Source organism: Mizuhopecten yessoensis, unplaced genomic scaffold (genome assembly GCF_002113885.1).
Source record: "Mizuhopecten yessoensis strain PY_sf001 unplaced genomic scaffold, ASM211388v2 scaffold4989, whole genome shotgun sequence".
NCBI classification, from domain to species: domain Eukaryota; kingdom Metazoa; phylum Mollusca; class Bivalvia; order Pectinida; family Pectinidae; genus Mizuhopecten; species Mizuhopecten yessoensis.
This window is the reverse complement of record NW_018405822.1, coordinates 105,829-121,387: the sequence shown is the minus strand read 5'-3', so window position 1 is coordinate 121,387 and position 15,559 is coordinate 105,829. Positions and strand designations below refer to the sequence as shown.

The 15,559-nt window shown below is 35.3% G+C and overlaps 1 protein-coding gene across 1 annotated transcript in view; it reads left to right on the top strand.

The window, feature by feature from the left end:
- The first annotated feature begins 172 nt into the window (after positions 1-172).
- LOC110450097 overlaps positions 173-15,559 on the top strand; it is a 26,705-nt gene continuing 11,318 nt past the window's right edge. Inside the window, exons 1-13 of the mRNA XM_021497352.1 lie at positions 173-883; positions 2,162-2,330; positions 3,158-3,225; positions 3,431-3,642; positions 4,065-4,225; positions 4,565-4,673; positions 5,206-5,251; positions 6,239-6,330; positions 7,111-7,311; positions 8,186-8,323; positions 8,560-9,759; positions 10,958-11,074; positions 14,707-14,874. Coding sequence (XP_021353027.1) covers positions 481-883; positions 2,162-2,330; positions 3,158-3,225; positions 3,431-3,642; positions 4,065-4,225; positions 4,565-4,673; positions 5,206-5,251; positions 6,239-6,330; positions 7,111-7,311; positions 8,186-8,323; positions 8,560-9,759; positions 10,958-11,074; positions 14,707-14,874 — 3,084 coding nt within the window. The 5' untranslated portion in view covers positions 173-480. The remainder of the gene's footprint in view (positions 884-2,161; positions 2,331-3,157; positions 3,226-3,430; positions 3,643-4,064; positions 4,226-4,564; positions 4,674-5,205; positions 5,252-6,238; positions 6,331-7,110; positions 7,312-8,185; positions 8,324-8,559; positions 9,760-10,957; positions 11,075-14,706; positions 14,875-15,559) is intronic.

Sequence of the window (15,559 nt, the reverse complement as noted above, 5' to 3'; positions counted from 1 at the left end):
TGATACAAATGTTGTATAATAACTCGCTAACATATTATCATCACCAACAGTACAAAATTGTTTATTATAAAATGTTGAATATCAGATATCCTCTATGGTAATGTATGACCAATAATAATCATATTTATGTGTATGAATATTACTGATGTCCAAAACCTTGTGATAAGGTCAAGCCAGCGATGTATCCCAAATGGCCAATTATGCAGGTGTGATAATTCCAAATTTTTATTTGGATGAAGACGTTCTGTTATGTTTTGAAGATGGATAGTGTGAATATATTTGCACGATATTGTAGTCCTGAAATCGACGTGCTCATTTTAGTTGTTGAAATTAGCGGAAATAAGACAAATAGTATTTGCTTTTGTTTATTGCGAGAAATTTTGTTGAATGACGTTTTCCACTCTTTTGCAGAAAACTGCAAAACTTTAGTAAATAATGACTTTGTTCCACATGTTAGTTGTTCAAGTTTGATAGCTTAGAATGGAAGAGTTCGGGAATAGCGAGGAGTTTTCCGGAAATCTTCTGTCAAAGATCATATCCTGTGATTCAAGTACGGACGAAACCAGAACAGATGACAGGAACATGACAGAAAAAGTTGATGGAGAGATTACCCCATCAGCTGATTTGGGGTTACCTTCGCCGGTACCTGTTAAAGAAGAGGATTATGGTGAAAGATCACCTGAAACTGACATCAAGGGAGAAGGAGTCGACACTCGAAATCCTCTCGGTCCTGAACTCCAACAAGGCTTTAGAATTTTGAAAGAACTTATGGCCGATGGTAACAAATCTGTGAACTGGCACTTTTTGGAAGCCGTCGACTCTAGCCATCCTGAAACAGCAGATTATTATGAACGAATCAAGAGACCAGTCTGGTTGGGAAAAAGTATGTCATTTCGCCACAAGTTAAATTCGAAATCATATATATCTGGTTGTACTTGGGTTAAACTAATGACTGCTTGGTTTTTACCAGAAATTGGTGCACTAAACTAAATCTAGATTAACTAGCTTAACATGATTAATTTGATAATATTGCAATATTCTGGAGTAAGTGATGAACGACTTGCTATTGACCTAAGAATTGCTGTACCACTAATCATCATTTATGGTTTATTTGTATTTTCAAAATTGGCTATATATCATCCAAATGTCCTGTATGCTTTTCACCACAAAAATATACTGGATGAATATAAACGTCAATCTCAATAGATGGTCATATGGCACTGATAGTTTTACAAATAATGATGTCCCTGTACTGACTCCCAGCTACAACTGGTGTTTCATATCAAGATTAGCTGGTCCCTTCACCGAAAAAAATAGTACTATTGGAAACCTGAAACCATATAGCAGTATTGTCAAAAATAATACCATAGACACCGACGGGTATAGTACAAACTATGGGTATTTGTCACTTCTCCCAAACTGGTAGTTATTGAGTTGTGTAGCTTGTCAGGCTACGATGTTGACAGTTTATCAGAAAAGCTTCTAGGTTCATTTTCAGGAAAAGTTTTGAATGTAAGTAATTTGCTTTTAAAAATAGACAGCTACACTTAGAGAGTGAGATTTCATTGTTTTTTCGGCCATGATTAGTACACCATATCACAGGCTATGAAACTTGTTTAATTTTTACTAGTTGATGTGCCAATTTCAACAAAATATATCACTTTTATAAATACAAACTGATCTACAATTGTATGTATGCATGTTTTCTAACATGTTGACGTTAAAATGTTGCTGAAAACAAAACTATTTGGTGGAAATGCTTATAAATATATTTGTTATACGTACCATCAGAGGAAAATTCACAAATTTAATTTAAAGTACTATTCGAACCATTTTCTGACGTGTACCAATTTAGGTAGTGTATCAATTGTGGTAGCTTTAGTTTCACAATGCATCTGATCAACTTTAAATTTGATCTTATTGGTCATTGTGGGAAAATGAAAATTTAACAGTTAATTATGGTCAAGCTTCAAAAGTGGGGGAGGAGGGTGGATGCAAATCCCCCTTGGTAAACTTGAGACTGTTGCTCTGCCATCCTAACTATCTGGTTTTGATGTTATAATTATCTGCTACATATATTATAACATATTATTTTGATCCCAAACATATATTGTAATGGACATTTTCTCTTATCTTTGTTTCCAAATTGAATATGTTTCAGTATTAAATAAGTTTGAAGATCGGGAATATGAAACAATCACTGAGTTTGTGTCGGACTTCCGTCTGATGCTGGAGAACTGCTACAGATACAATGGGCCCGACCACTATGTTTCCAAGAGAGGACAGAAGCTGGAGACCATGATGGAACAAAAACTGGCTCTTCTTTCTAGGTTAACACAATTCAAATGACTTTATTTTTATTACAGTGTTATTGTAGTGGGGGGAGAAATACACATGCTTTGGGTTTCAATTTCAATTTCAAAATGGAGTATGGTCGTTAATTAGGAATTATATTACCTGGTATCTTTATATTTTTTACTACATCATGATGTTAGGACATTGTAATTAAATACTGTATGCATAGTGCACAGCCACAGTTATGCTTCAACTATTTCTTTTTGAATAAAGATGATGTATTAATATGGATACATGCATTTTCAGAAAAGGAAAACTAAAAGAGCCTTTGATTTTGTTGGTGAATAAACATTTTCAGCCCAAAAAAAAGAAGGAAGGTGTCTATATATAATATAGCGATAAATAGTGTTATATGTCCATGTGACGGTAAATATATAAAAACAAAACACGAATACATATACTAGTCTTCATGTTTTGTTTTATTTATATATATATATATGTAAAGAATAATTCTGTTTTAACATTTTATGCTGATCAATGTTTATGTTATGATAATGTTAACATTATAACAATACATAAATAAAAATATATATATCATTTATTATGCTTTAGAAAACATATGTACATTGCTAATAGAAAAAAATCTTTCTTTCAATTTCTTGTATAAATATCTTGCCAAACAAGAAGGGATTTGTCCACAACATTCATGGCTGACTGACCCCTACTTTTTACACTAATACACACAGACACACGGTTTCCCTAGAAACTAGACCTGAGAAAGCTGAATTTGTGGCATTGGACAAAATTGATTGTTTGTAGAAATCAGTTACCTTGTTGTTAATTTTGTTTATCCTCATTTCAGAGAGTTACGAGAAAAGACATCCATTTCAGCAACTTCAGGTCAAAATGGTGATGACATTTCTTTCTCAGGTATGTCCACAATAAATGCATCATTAAAAATTTTGAAATTCAAATTTGGAAACACCAATATGGAAATATACAGAAAGGAATTTATCAACATTATCAAAGAATTCAGCTTATAGATTTTTGAGTCTAAGGAATTTTGAAAATTTCAACTTGAGACCTAAAGTCTACTAATAGTTGCTCAAAAGATCTGAACTTATTTATTTTGCAGGTTTAAGGAGGCGAACTAGGACAATAATTCCTCATGATTCCTCTGCCCTGTTGAGTCAGCTGAGACAGGAAGAGCTGCGCCGTGACCGTGAACAGCGTAAACAGCAGATAACTGATCGGAAGGCTGTTCAAGAGGCACAGCTCCAGGAAATCTTGGACTGGGAAACTTCTATCTTGGATAGCAAAGGAGACTATATGAGGGCCATGTGGGAGGTTTGTAAGAGTGTCAAAATAAAGCTTTGATGGACATTTAACTAAGAAAGATTTGGATGGAAATTTAAAGGTTAACGCATGTATCTCATTTGACCCTGAGTACCGACAGAGGAGAGAACATATTTTATTTGTTGTCTTTTTCTTTTTAAATTCACCAAGAGTTTGGTAAATAAAAGTACTTATTTAAAGAGACAGAAATTAAGTGCCACATCTACATTATGACCTCTCCCCCCTAAATATGATATGGTATCGTTGAGCATGCTACAGTGCTATGTCCGTCTTGAACATCCGTTTGAAATTAAACATATTGGCTTAAAAAAAATCTGGGGAGAACCCTGAGGAACTATTCCCACCTTTGAATTCAGGGGTGAATGAGTTAATAACATTTGGTAAATGTTGATTTTTTTAATATTTTATTGCAGCTGCCCCAAATTGGTCAATTTTTGTTCCTGTGTCAGGATGCTCTTAATATCGGAGAAATTCCCCAGTTTGAGTTGGAGCGGTGCTTCTACATGCCTCGAGAAAGTGCAGTCATGCAGAAAGTCATGACAGCTCTACTTAGTACTCCCTTCCAGAGAATGAAGTAAGTATCAATAATGGCCTTTAAGGGAAAATAATGTTTAAAATATTAATCTGTAATGTGAACTTCACTGTTAATTCAGAACAGTATTTAAGTATTTGTGTTTTATTTTGAGTATGTTCAAATTTTATTATAATTTTTGTAAAAAATAAAATAACACATGGACGATTTTGTGCCTTGGGCTAGTATAGTGCAATAGAAGAAAGTACCAACCATTGTCTCATTGTCAGGTTCTGCATGGTCTTTAGCCGAATTAATTTCAGAAATATATTTAAGACAAAAAAATAATTAAAATGTTTATTATTGAATAAAATAATAATCATGAAAATGTTGTGTTACCAGAATTGACAAGAAGACCTTGATGCCATACAGTATTTGGGATGAGAAATTGAGGCTTAGACTGAGGCAGTGGTACAAAATATTTGTAGACAGCCATGAGGATGTACAAAAGGTCTGGTGTGATTTATTATATACTTGAATTCAGACACTTTATGAAAAATGATTAACAAAGAAAATAATTTATTGATAAAAATGGAAGTGTCCAGAATAGTAGATTTAGTAGAAGCATCCATGTGTTGTATCATTTCAAACTGACCAGTCAATCAACAATTCAGTTAAATCTGTTCACTGTATTGTTTACTATGGGTCATACTATATCATGCTTTGTACCATTTCTCCAGAAATTCCACGAGTCGCATAACAAATCTACGAGTATAGCACTTTGGGACACGTTTTAGATTGTGGATTTATTTTGATACTGAATGAATGATCTTAATCTTATAAATAATATAATTTTATTTAATGAAATTAAAGTTGTGGTATATAAAGTTGAGAGGAAACGTTTTGAAACCTGTTACCCTTTCTTCCATAATATTACTGGATAGCTGTGGTTATTTACAAAATTAATGCCTTTTTGAGTATGACTAAAATGTGAAGTAGTTGGAAACAGGATTTCTATAAAATAATTGGTTATTACTTTACAGACTGCAGTTAAACTAGGAATAGATGGCCATTTCTTTGATATAGTTGGTAAGTATAGGTCGTGCTTGGTCTAAAACTAGTGTGATAACACTATTAGAAGCCACCAACACTTGCCCATGAGATGGTAGGTTTATCATTGTTGTACTGATAGGCTTGGCTTGGTCTATGTGGTGGGCAACTAAAGTGAGCCTTACATTGTATTGATTTTGTTCAGTTTTGGTTTAAGTATGTCTTGTCTGTGTTAAATGATATTTGTGTTGATCTGTTCATTTCATGCCTTTTTCTAATCATTATAAACACAATGAAGGACATTGTTGCTGGTATCATATCTTCCTTATTTTACACAAAGTCAACTTGTAAAGTGCATGCTTTATTTTTCAAGAGCCAGTATTCGTAGAGCTGTCCGAAAAATAATCTATTGATGAGAATTAGAGATTTATATATATAGTATACGATGTACATAAAATACAAAATATATCTCTCATACCAACATCCTTACATTTATCAGATAAATTAAATACAACACGAACCAGGATAATACTTATAGTTGGAGCATGAACTAGTATGTGTATACCAATCTTGGAGAAATATTCATTGTAACCAATACGAGTCCGGAAGAGACACCTTTTTCTTTGAGTGTCATAATTCATTTGATTTCTACCCAAACTTCAAATTGAGAAGTTTTATGTCCGTCAAAAGCTCTAATCAGTCAGTTAGGTGAATAACATGTCTGACCATTGAGAAAGTTAAAACAAAATATGCTGACACAAAACAGGTACATCTCGGTACAGAATATTTATTATAGTTATATACAGAAAACCAGGTAACAGGATAAAAAACCAGGTTTGCTATATTGGCATTATTTGTTATAGTTGATGGTCATAAGAGAGAACCTTACCATAAAAGACAACTATGACTTAAAGTCTTTGTAATTTAAGTCAGCATTTACAATAAGGCTGCACTAAGCATGCTTTACTGTGATATCAAAGCAGCTGATGCGACCAAGTTAATAACAGTATAACAATTTCTTGGCAGGCAAGAGAAATCCGTTGGAGCGACGTAAATTCCATGACCTTTGTCCCTACCGAAGAGTTTGGATTGTCAAGTCATTGTGTGACTACTGCCTGGTAAGGGCTATCCCAGAAATAAATATAGCAACCCACATAACCCACTTGTTTTGTTAAATTTCAGTCAATGTACAATTGAAGCATAATAGTCGTTTGTGGTCAGCATACATTTTGTGAATCTTTATTTGTTATAAAAGAGCTTTCAATGACTTAATGTTCGATATCATGTAACTTTGTTGTATATATTTATTTATAAGTTATTTTCTGCAATTTCAGTTTCCTATGATCTGAAAGATCAATGATTAGTTTAAGAATTCAAATAATCAAATAAATCACATGGTCTGGGTTGTTTCAGCTTCCCAACTCAATTTAGGAGTCTTATTAAACAGCTAATATTCTTACAGGAAGATCTAGAGCTGATCAACTCAATGGACTAAAAAATAGCTATGCTAGTTCATGTATGTTGACTAACTTAGCAAGATTCTTTAGCAAAATCACACAGCAAATTACTGCATTATGGTCATCATGTGTGACTGTATTACTGGAGATCGCTGGGCAGTTTTAAAACTGATAAAATAGACCATCTGATAAATACAATCACACCATTTGAATTAAATTGGCATGATTATTTCGAGTCGTTTCACATCTATAAGATAAATTTTTGTATCCTAAACAATAAAAGTATTTACATGTCATCGTGTGGAATAGTCCTCCAGTACTGGTATAGTGTATGTGTTGTCAAGCTATGATAAGCTATTCACATGTATTTGTTTTAATTGAAAAGAAAGAAAAAGACCAGTAAGAATATGAAGAACATTACTTTCTATGTTAAATCTGTAGGAGCACCAGGAATCCATTAGGGACGCTATTGAGTCACAGGCCATCGAGGAGCAGCACGACTACCTACTGGGAGTTGACGCTGATGGAACACGTTACCTCCACTTCCCCCAGTTCTGTGGGGCTGACCTTAGGATCTACAAACAGGAACAAATCCCTGAACCCAAACTCCCTGTTCTAGAAAAAACAAAACCAAAACAAAAGGTTTGCATTGTTTAAAATTGATTGCATCATATTTTTCCTTGCTGAGAAAAACTACCAACAGGTGGTCCTTTTAAAATATACTTCCTTAAGGCTTTTTTAAAATAGATTAATGGTCTTGACTCAGTTGGTCAGGTGTTTGACCATGACCTTAACAAGGTGTTAACTAAAATTTAGATCTTTTCATTGTTATTGAAATTACATTTGAAAACTTCATTTGTCAGAATTTAAATGATCATTAAAAGACACAGTACCTGAACAATATTGAATGTACAAATTTTTGAAAGTTTGAATCAAACTCTGGGCCCAGTATTTGGTTCTTGTAGAAACAATATAGAGGTAGGCCCTGACAATTGGTACCTAAAGAAATAAACAAAATAGTTGGGAAGGCTGCTCACTGTTATGCCGTGGTGTACTCATGGTCAGACAGCTATGATGAAAAGGGGTTGAAGCTGTTTTTCCAACTGTGGTCTGTTTTTGAGTTTTTGGACTCAAGATGGCTGTTGTGGCATCTTATTGCTGGTACGATTATAATTATAATTTGTCCTATACTGGGCTGGTTTTATTTGTACTTTATAGGTGTATAATATATGGGTATATTTTACACCAAATAAGAAAAAAAATAGTTTCGAGGTTCAATATGGCTGCCATGGCTTCTGATATGTTGTAACATTGATGCTGGTAAGATGAGTTTCATTTGGGAGAATTCAAATGGTTTCTTTGTCTGCAGTATAGGGGACAATTGTTTCAGATGTGTAAAAAGTTAGCAGAGTTTGAAAACAAATCTAATTTCTGATTTTGGTAGAAACACCACAGCACAATGATTAAATTAGAGGTTGATGAGGTTTGTTTTAAACGTTGGCATCCTGTTTTATAGGAAAAAGAACCAGAACGAATGGCGATAGATACCGAAACAAATAAAGCACAGAGCTCAAAGAAAGCAAAGAAAAAGAGAAAGAAGCTTAAGCCAGAAGTACCTGCTCCTCCTACAAATAGGCCAAGCCGACTTCGACAGGTAAACCATGTCCATTTAGAATTACTGGACCTATTTTACTTTTTCCAGTTAGACAGTCATCCATAAATACAGAATATCGCATCATCAAAGACATTTGATAGAAACTGTTTCATAATTTTGTTGAAATGTTTTCATTTATGCAAAAGAAATAGCAAAAATTATAGGGAAATGCATTTTTTCGTACTTATAATCAATTGCATTTAATTTTTATTTTTTTTCTGGTTTTATATTTTCAGAAAATCAAAACTGTGTTACCTGTTCGAAATTATTCATCTTCACCCTCATCTTCTGATGACGAGGAGGATGGTTGTGATGAAAGCGATGGGTCTGATGCTAATACAAGGACTAGTTTTGGAGATCAGAGTGACTTAAATCTTAATGACAGTGGGATATGTGATGGTACGCCCAAAAAACGGAACAGTGAGCCTCCAAACAAACCCCTACAGCGACTGATGGAGAGTGACAACTGTAGCGACACTTCATCTGTAGATGGAGAGGGTGCTTGTAAGCGGTCTCGAACTCGCAGGCTGGTGCGGAATGGGTTGTTACGAGAGCTCAATGTTTCAGAACAGTCATTAGACGAAAGTTCCATGGATAGAGATGAGACTATGTCAGAGACGAGTAACACTCTAGACAGTTTAGAAGATAGTAATGGTGCTTGTAAAAATAGCGATATCAAAACAGATGGTAAACATATACAGGACAGGAATGAGACAGAAATGTGTGAAAGTGACACAGATTCCCAAATGTTGCATCCGGTGAGCATGAAGGGAAATGACAACAGTGGTTATGAACCAATGGATGTTAATGAAACAGAATTCCAGGATGGTTTTATAGAGATGGATGCCAAGGGAGACCATCCAAAGGATATAGAAACTACAGATGTAAAACCGTCTCTATTTTGTGATACCCTTTCTGCTCATAATACAGAGTCGCCATCTGATGGCATTGGTACTAGTCAGTTCCTTAAAGTTCCCCAGAACAGTCTAATTATGGCAGAACAGTCCACAAATAGGGACAACATTCAGGACAGTTTGGAACATAAGCTTTCTGAGTGTAACACATCCTTTGACATAAAACCTGAATCAAATACTCCAACATCCAATCCACCTGAAACTGTGGCAAATGTGAAGCATGAGGTGGGGGGTGTAAAAACTGGGAAAAACCTCACACAATCTGATAGAGACAGTAGTGAAACCTCGAGCTGTGATATATCTGACACTTCTGATATTAAAGTGAAAGTAGAAATGACAGAGAAAGATCCTGAACAGGGATTAGGGCAAATGCATGACCATGACTACTCTGGGCAGAGTGGGGTGGGGAAGTTCCTAGACCATGATTATGGCCAGAGCTGTCATGCTGATTTAGACAGGGTAAAGGGTGAAGCAATGGACTGCAAAAGGGAGGAGGAAGAGATTGAGCAGCTGGAGGAAATGGTAAATACTTCTTGATTACAGGGAGTACCTTAGCCTGAGTTTCCTCTGGCCCCTACACCAGACTTAGACATTTTGACAGATACATTGTAGATGTCTGGTGTGGGGCCAGAGCGCACTTTTATATGAAAACGTGGAATTCTCAACACAGTTTGGTATCAGAAATGACTAATCAACCAAATCACGCGGTCCGGAAATCTTCTAAAACAAGAATGATATATTCTGTTTTCAGTCCTCATCAATATGGTTTGTTGATTAGTCATCTTGTGACGTACAAAAATTGGTGTTCGCTCAGGTGGGAAATTTTGAACGATTGAAAATCGAAGACTCTACTGACAGAATTTAGCAGCTGTTGGTGATTATAAGAGCTGATTTGGATCAATAAATAATCCATTTGTTGTTATATGTGAATTATGTGTTCTGTCATAGTAGACCGTGTCGGAGAATTGCACGTTTTTATATATATAGCAGTGTGCTCTGGCCCCACACCAGACATCTGTCAGGGCCAGAGGAAACTCGGGCTAGGAGTACCTATGTGGCATACCTGGTCAAAATCTGAATTAACTGAATAAATAAATAATGCTAAATATATTTGAATCAAATGCAGGTATCTGTATAAACTGAAGCAAAAGCCACTACACCCTTAAATTTAAAAATGTTTTCTTGGCTGATTTTCTTGCGTTTTGGCGGTAAACCAACCATATAAAATCATTTTGGGGCTAAAACTACGAGTTTAAACATACCTATTCACTTTTTCCTTTTCTCAAAACCTTTGCATTCAGAGTGTTGGTTTCATTTCTTCATATGCAAGTTGATAGTTTTGTGCAAGCGATCTAATTTGACTGAACGATATATCTTATAATCTGCCATAAAAGTTTTTAAAGTGAATTCAATATATCTGTATAGTGCTATCTAATTAGGCTGGAATATGGTTCAATGTTACAAAATAGAATGGATAGAATAATTTAGCTATTCTGCATTTTGATAAACATAAGAACTCATGGTACTTTATTTATAAGTATGGTTTTAGGCAAGGATTGGTTGTAACAACAGAAAAAATAATAGTGAATGTGTATGGTACACATCTTGTTTTTTAATATGAACATATTTTTGTTCATGATCAACATGAACAGTGTTCCTTCTTGGAGAAAAATGATTTGTTTGAATTTCATACATGATTTGAACTATTGATGGTTTTCAGTTCCCAGAAATAGGTCCATTTAAACTGGTCGTGGAATGTGTGGAAGACTTGAAGCAGCTGGTGGAATCATTTGCTGAACAGGAACCAATTGTTATTGGTAAAGGAAAGAAACAAAAGGTGAAAAATCTTCTCGTTACATTTCAAAACATTATAACTCAAGAGTGCACCAGAGGCATTGTTTTCCCCAGGAATTTTTTGATGCGCTATGGTATCTATTTTTTGATGCGCTATGGTATCTATTTTTTGATGCGCTATGGTATCTATTTTTTGATGCGCTATGGTATCTATTTTTTGATGCGCTATGGTATCTATTTTTTGATGCGCTATGGTATCTATTTTTTGATGCGCTATGGTATCTATTTTTTGATGCGCTATGGTATCTATTTTTTGATGCGCTATGGTATCTATTTTTTGATGCGCTATGGTATCTATTTTTTGATGCGCTATGGTATCTATTTTTTGATGCGCTATGGTATCTATTTTTTGATGTGCTATGGTATCTATTTTTTGATGTACTATGGTATCTTTTTTTTGATGCGCTATGATATCTATTTTTTGATGCACTATGGTATCTATTTTTTGATGCACTATGGTATCTATTTTTTGATGCGCTATGGTATTTTTTTTTGATGCGCTATGGTATCTATTTTTTGATGCGCTATGGTATCTATTTTTTAACCCTTCCATCGCAGCAAGGAGCTGCCAACCATTTCCGTGTTGTAACCCATCTATCATGCGTGACACCACATTGAGACAGAAAACTCAAAACAAGATAATAATAATTGATGTAGTTAATCTTAAATAAATAGTATTATATAATAATCTTGACATTAGATTATTAATGCTCATTTTCTTGTCCTTTTCTTTTTCTTATCATTATTCTTTTTAATAACTACAAATAAAATAGTCTGACTCAAGAAAATGGATAATTTTAACAAATACTTCAAGTTCATCATAAATCTTTCAAAATATCATCATAGAAATAAATGAATATATGTCTGAGAATGAATAAATCATAATGATATTCCAACAATGCTGTTCTCACTATACTCTTAAAGGGAAATCACGTGAAGAACCATATTCTTTTTTTTATGGATGTATGTGTTGTATGCACCTTGTTATTATTTTACCTTGCTATCCCCATATTCATAGTCCGTTCCAAATGTCCAGTTTGACCACTTGAATTGTTCCGGAAAGCCCTGTTAAAAATAGCACCAATAATGTCACCTAACGGTTTTGAAACGAGGCAGTAAACACAGGCGAGATGCAAAGTTCCCAAAGGGGCCCCCAGAGAGGGGCTGTTGGGCAACTGCAAGTGAAACTTCTTACCGCACTATGAAACCAAGTAATATGATTTCTAAGTCGGTGTTGAAACGTATTGAATCAGTAATTATTCTTCATCATCATCAGTTAATTGCACACATGCGCCAATAACCAGAATTTAAATGAAGAAATATTTGTTAGCATCTCAGCATTATTTATAGACACCAGGAAATATCTATTACAGGAATGTGACCGGTACAAATGGTACAGAGCTAAACACCTTCCTCCAACCAAACCTTTCTGTAAAAAGGAATATTCATGAGCCGAATATCCCTTTTCAAATGTTTTCATAAAGTGTATATATATATATACATTTACTAGTATAAAAAAAGAGAAATGTTTATGATTTCTTTTATTACAACTCAATGTCTTCGGCCACTTTTTTCTAGACCATGCATATATATATATTCATGTATACTCTCTTTCCCACTTTCACTGTCTCTATACACTAACACTTCGTAAGTCAAATTAGGCATCACACACAATAAACTGTATGGCAAAACCACTACGTGTACATGTAGAATATGTGTAAGATATGGAACGTGTTGAGATACTTGATAATGATATGTTTTCAGTACTTTCCATAGATTAAAACATACTTGTAAATGGACCCTTTTTAGGTCCCCTGAGACAAAGTCTCAAGTGACTTATTGCGATCGCCTTTTGTCCGTCGTCGCAGTCTCTGCAGCAGTTTTGAATCTGTTGCGCAAGTGCGACAATCGAATCGCCCTGTCTTGTCGTGCAGTCGTTACACGTGGACGACCACCGCTCCTGAGACGATCGTAACTAACCAAGTAGCACGGAAACGTGTACAGACGGTTAGTTGTACACGGGCCAACACCAAACTGCCGTGTGAAAGCAGTTTGGCTATGACCATCCATCAGCATCGCAATTGCTCTACCCCTCTGAATATGCGTTAAGCGTGGCATCTCGGTCAATGGCAAAATCAAAATGCCAACGTGGAAAATTAATGTGGCTGAACTTAGAGTATCCGTTGAGATTATTTGTTTGAAAAATTCTGGCTTGGCTTGATCACACCGCGTGATTTGGACTAAAGAAGCTCACAAAGTCACACATTGACATCGTCACGCTTGGCTGATTTTAGGGTAGATTGTTGAGAAGGGAGATCGTTCTTGATGTAATACCTGACCAAATATTCCATTATTACCTTACAGCTAAGGTGTACTGCCGGGGGGGAACTTTGTGCGTTTCTTTTTTTGTTCAGTATATGATAGATTGAAGATAACAAAAACAACATAATTTTTACCTACTCTAAAATGATTAAAATCGGTAATCTGTTGTCATGACTGCTGATTTGGTGACAAACACTAGCTTGGCACAGGTAACATTATAACCACCGACGCCGTCTGATCCCGGACAATAGGCTAGGAAGGATCGATAGCTTCAGCGAAAATTATTGACACTTCTCAACACCACAGTTAATACAAATTACAATGCAGTAATTAGCTAACACTCTATCAGTGATTACCGATTAACAATAGGTCTACAGCAATTTAATTGAAATTATTTATAATCGCGATGGAGGGACCATGTTGTTTTCACTCCTCAACAAGTGGCGTGAAGGCCTACTGCACTGTTTGAACTACAGGCTGATTTGACAGTAAAGGGATTATAAAAAATAAGTTTATACTAGAAGCGTGGACATTCAATACATCCCCTTCAAATCTACACAAAGAGAAAAAAATAAAAGTAGAATACACTATTTTTATGATGCTTCATTTTAAAATATTGAAATAATTCACGAGGTTATCGATCACTTGTTAGACGCGAGATCAACATGAAAGTGAGCCGGGAAAAAACATGCACACTAAAGGCTTAGCGATTTGGTAAAACTAACACGAAACGGAGCCTATAATTAAAAACACTACATTTTTATTAGCTCACCTACCCAAAGGGCAAATGTGCTTATGTCATGGTGCGGCATCCCTTGTACGTCCTCGTCCGTCAACATTTCCTTTAAACAAATTCCTCTGAAGAACGGACAGGCCTAGAGTCATGATATTTGGCTGAAAGCTTTTTGACAAAGTTTGAGAACGAAAATTAGTTTGACCTACTTTCAAGGTCACAGGGGTCAAATATGTCAAATGCTTCAAACGACTTCTTCTGAAGAACTGAAGGTATAGAATCTTTATATTTGGCTGGTGGCTTCCTGGGATAGAGCCCGACACAGTGTGAGAATGAAAATGACCTTGACCTTCTTTGTACAGAATGTATTGAATGTCTTTATCATATCATTCCATGCACTTGGCACTGCTAAAATGCATGAAAATCCTTGCTGGTTATAATTATTATCTAAAACAACTAATGTCATTCAATTTTTGTTCGAAGCATATCAGCTAAATGTTTCAGTCCTTGATGTTACAGAAAATTCTTATTGAATTTTTGCTTTTTTATGATTTGATCAGGTGATTAAACCCCCGCCCCGCAAACGTTGTGTGATAGACCTCCATGGGCGGCTCTTGTTCCTGCTGAAGGAGCTGGAGCCATGGGAACAGAAACTCACCCAGGCAACGAGGAAAGCCAGGCTCAAGATGCACAAGGAACAGACTACTTATTTCGAGGAACAAGTTGAGGTACACTCCCTCATATTATCACAGTGTTAAATCTTTTTGCTCTATAGGTTTTAAATGGTGTGCCTATTTAAGTAGGATTGTGGAAAAAGTGATATGTGCTCATAAGTAAATCAATGTCTCCACAGATCCGACTATTACACATTTTAATCTGAACTACTCCTGACGACCAACAACTGCTTTCCCATCCAACATTATAGCATTCATTTTATAGCATTCATTTTAGATAACTTAGTTAAAGTTGTTGGGCAAGTTTGCATGATTGTGCAGTGTTGGATCGGTCACCACCATCAACAGCTGTTGACTATTTCACATTGCCTCATCATCTCTTTTGAAGTGTACAACATGTTAAGGTACAGCAAAACCTCCATTTGTTCAAAGAATTTTTTGCAATAAATTGTGGGAAACATGCAAAGGAATTCTTAAAAAAACATAATTAAGGAACCTGAAAATATGTTTGGAGTAAGCGAGGTGGCAAATGAAATGAAGGGCATGCATAAGCCATTACATCAAGATTTTACTGTACATGTGTTTCTATTGATATTTGCTATCTTACAACATATATCACCAACAGACGAGCTATTTTACAACATATATCACCAACAGGCGAGCTATCTTACAACACATATCACCAACAGACGAGCTATCTTACAACACATATCACCAACAGACGAGCTATCTTACAACA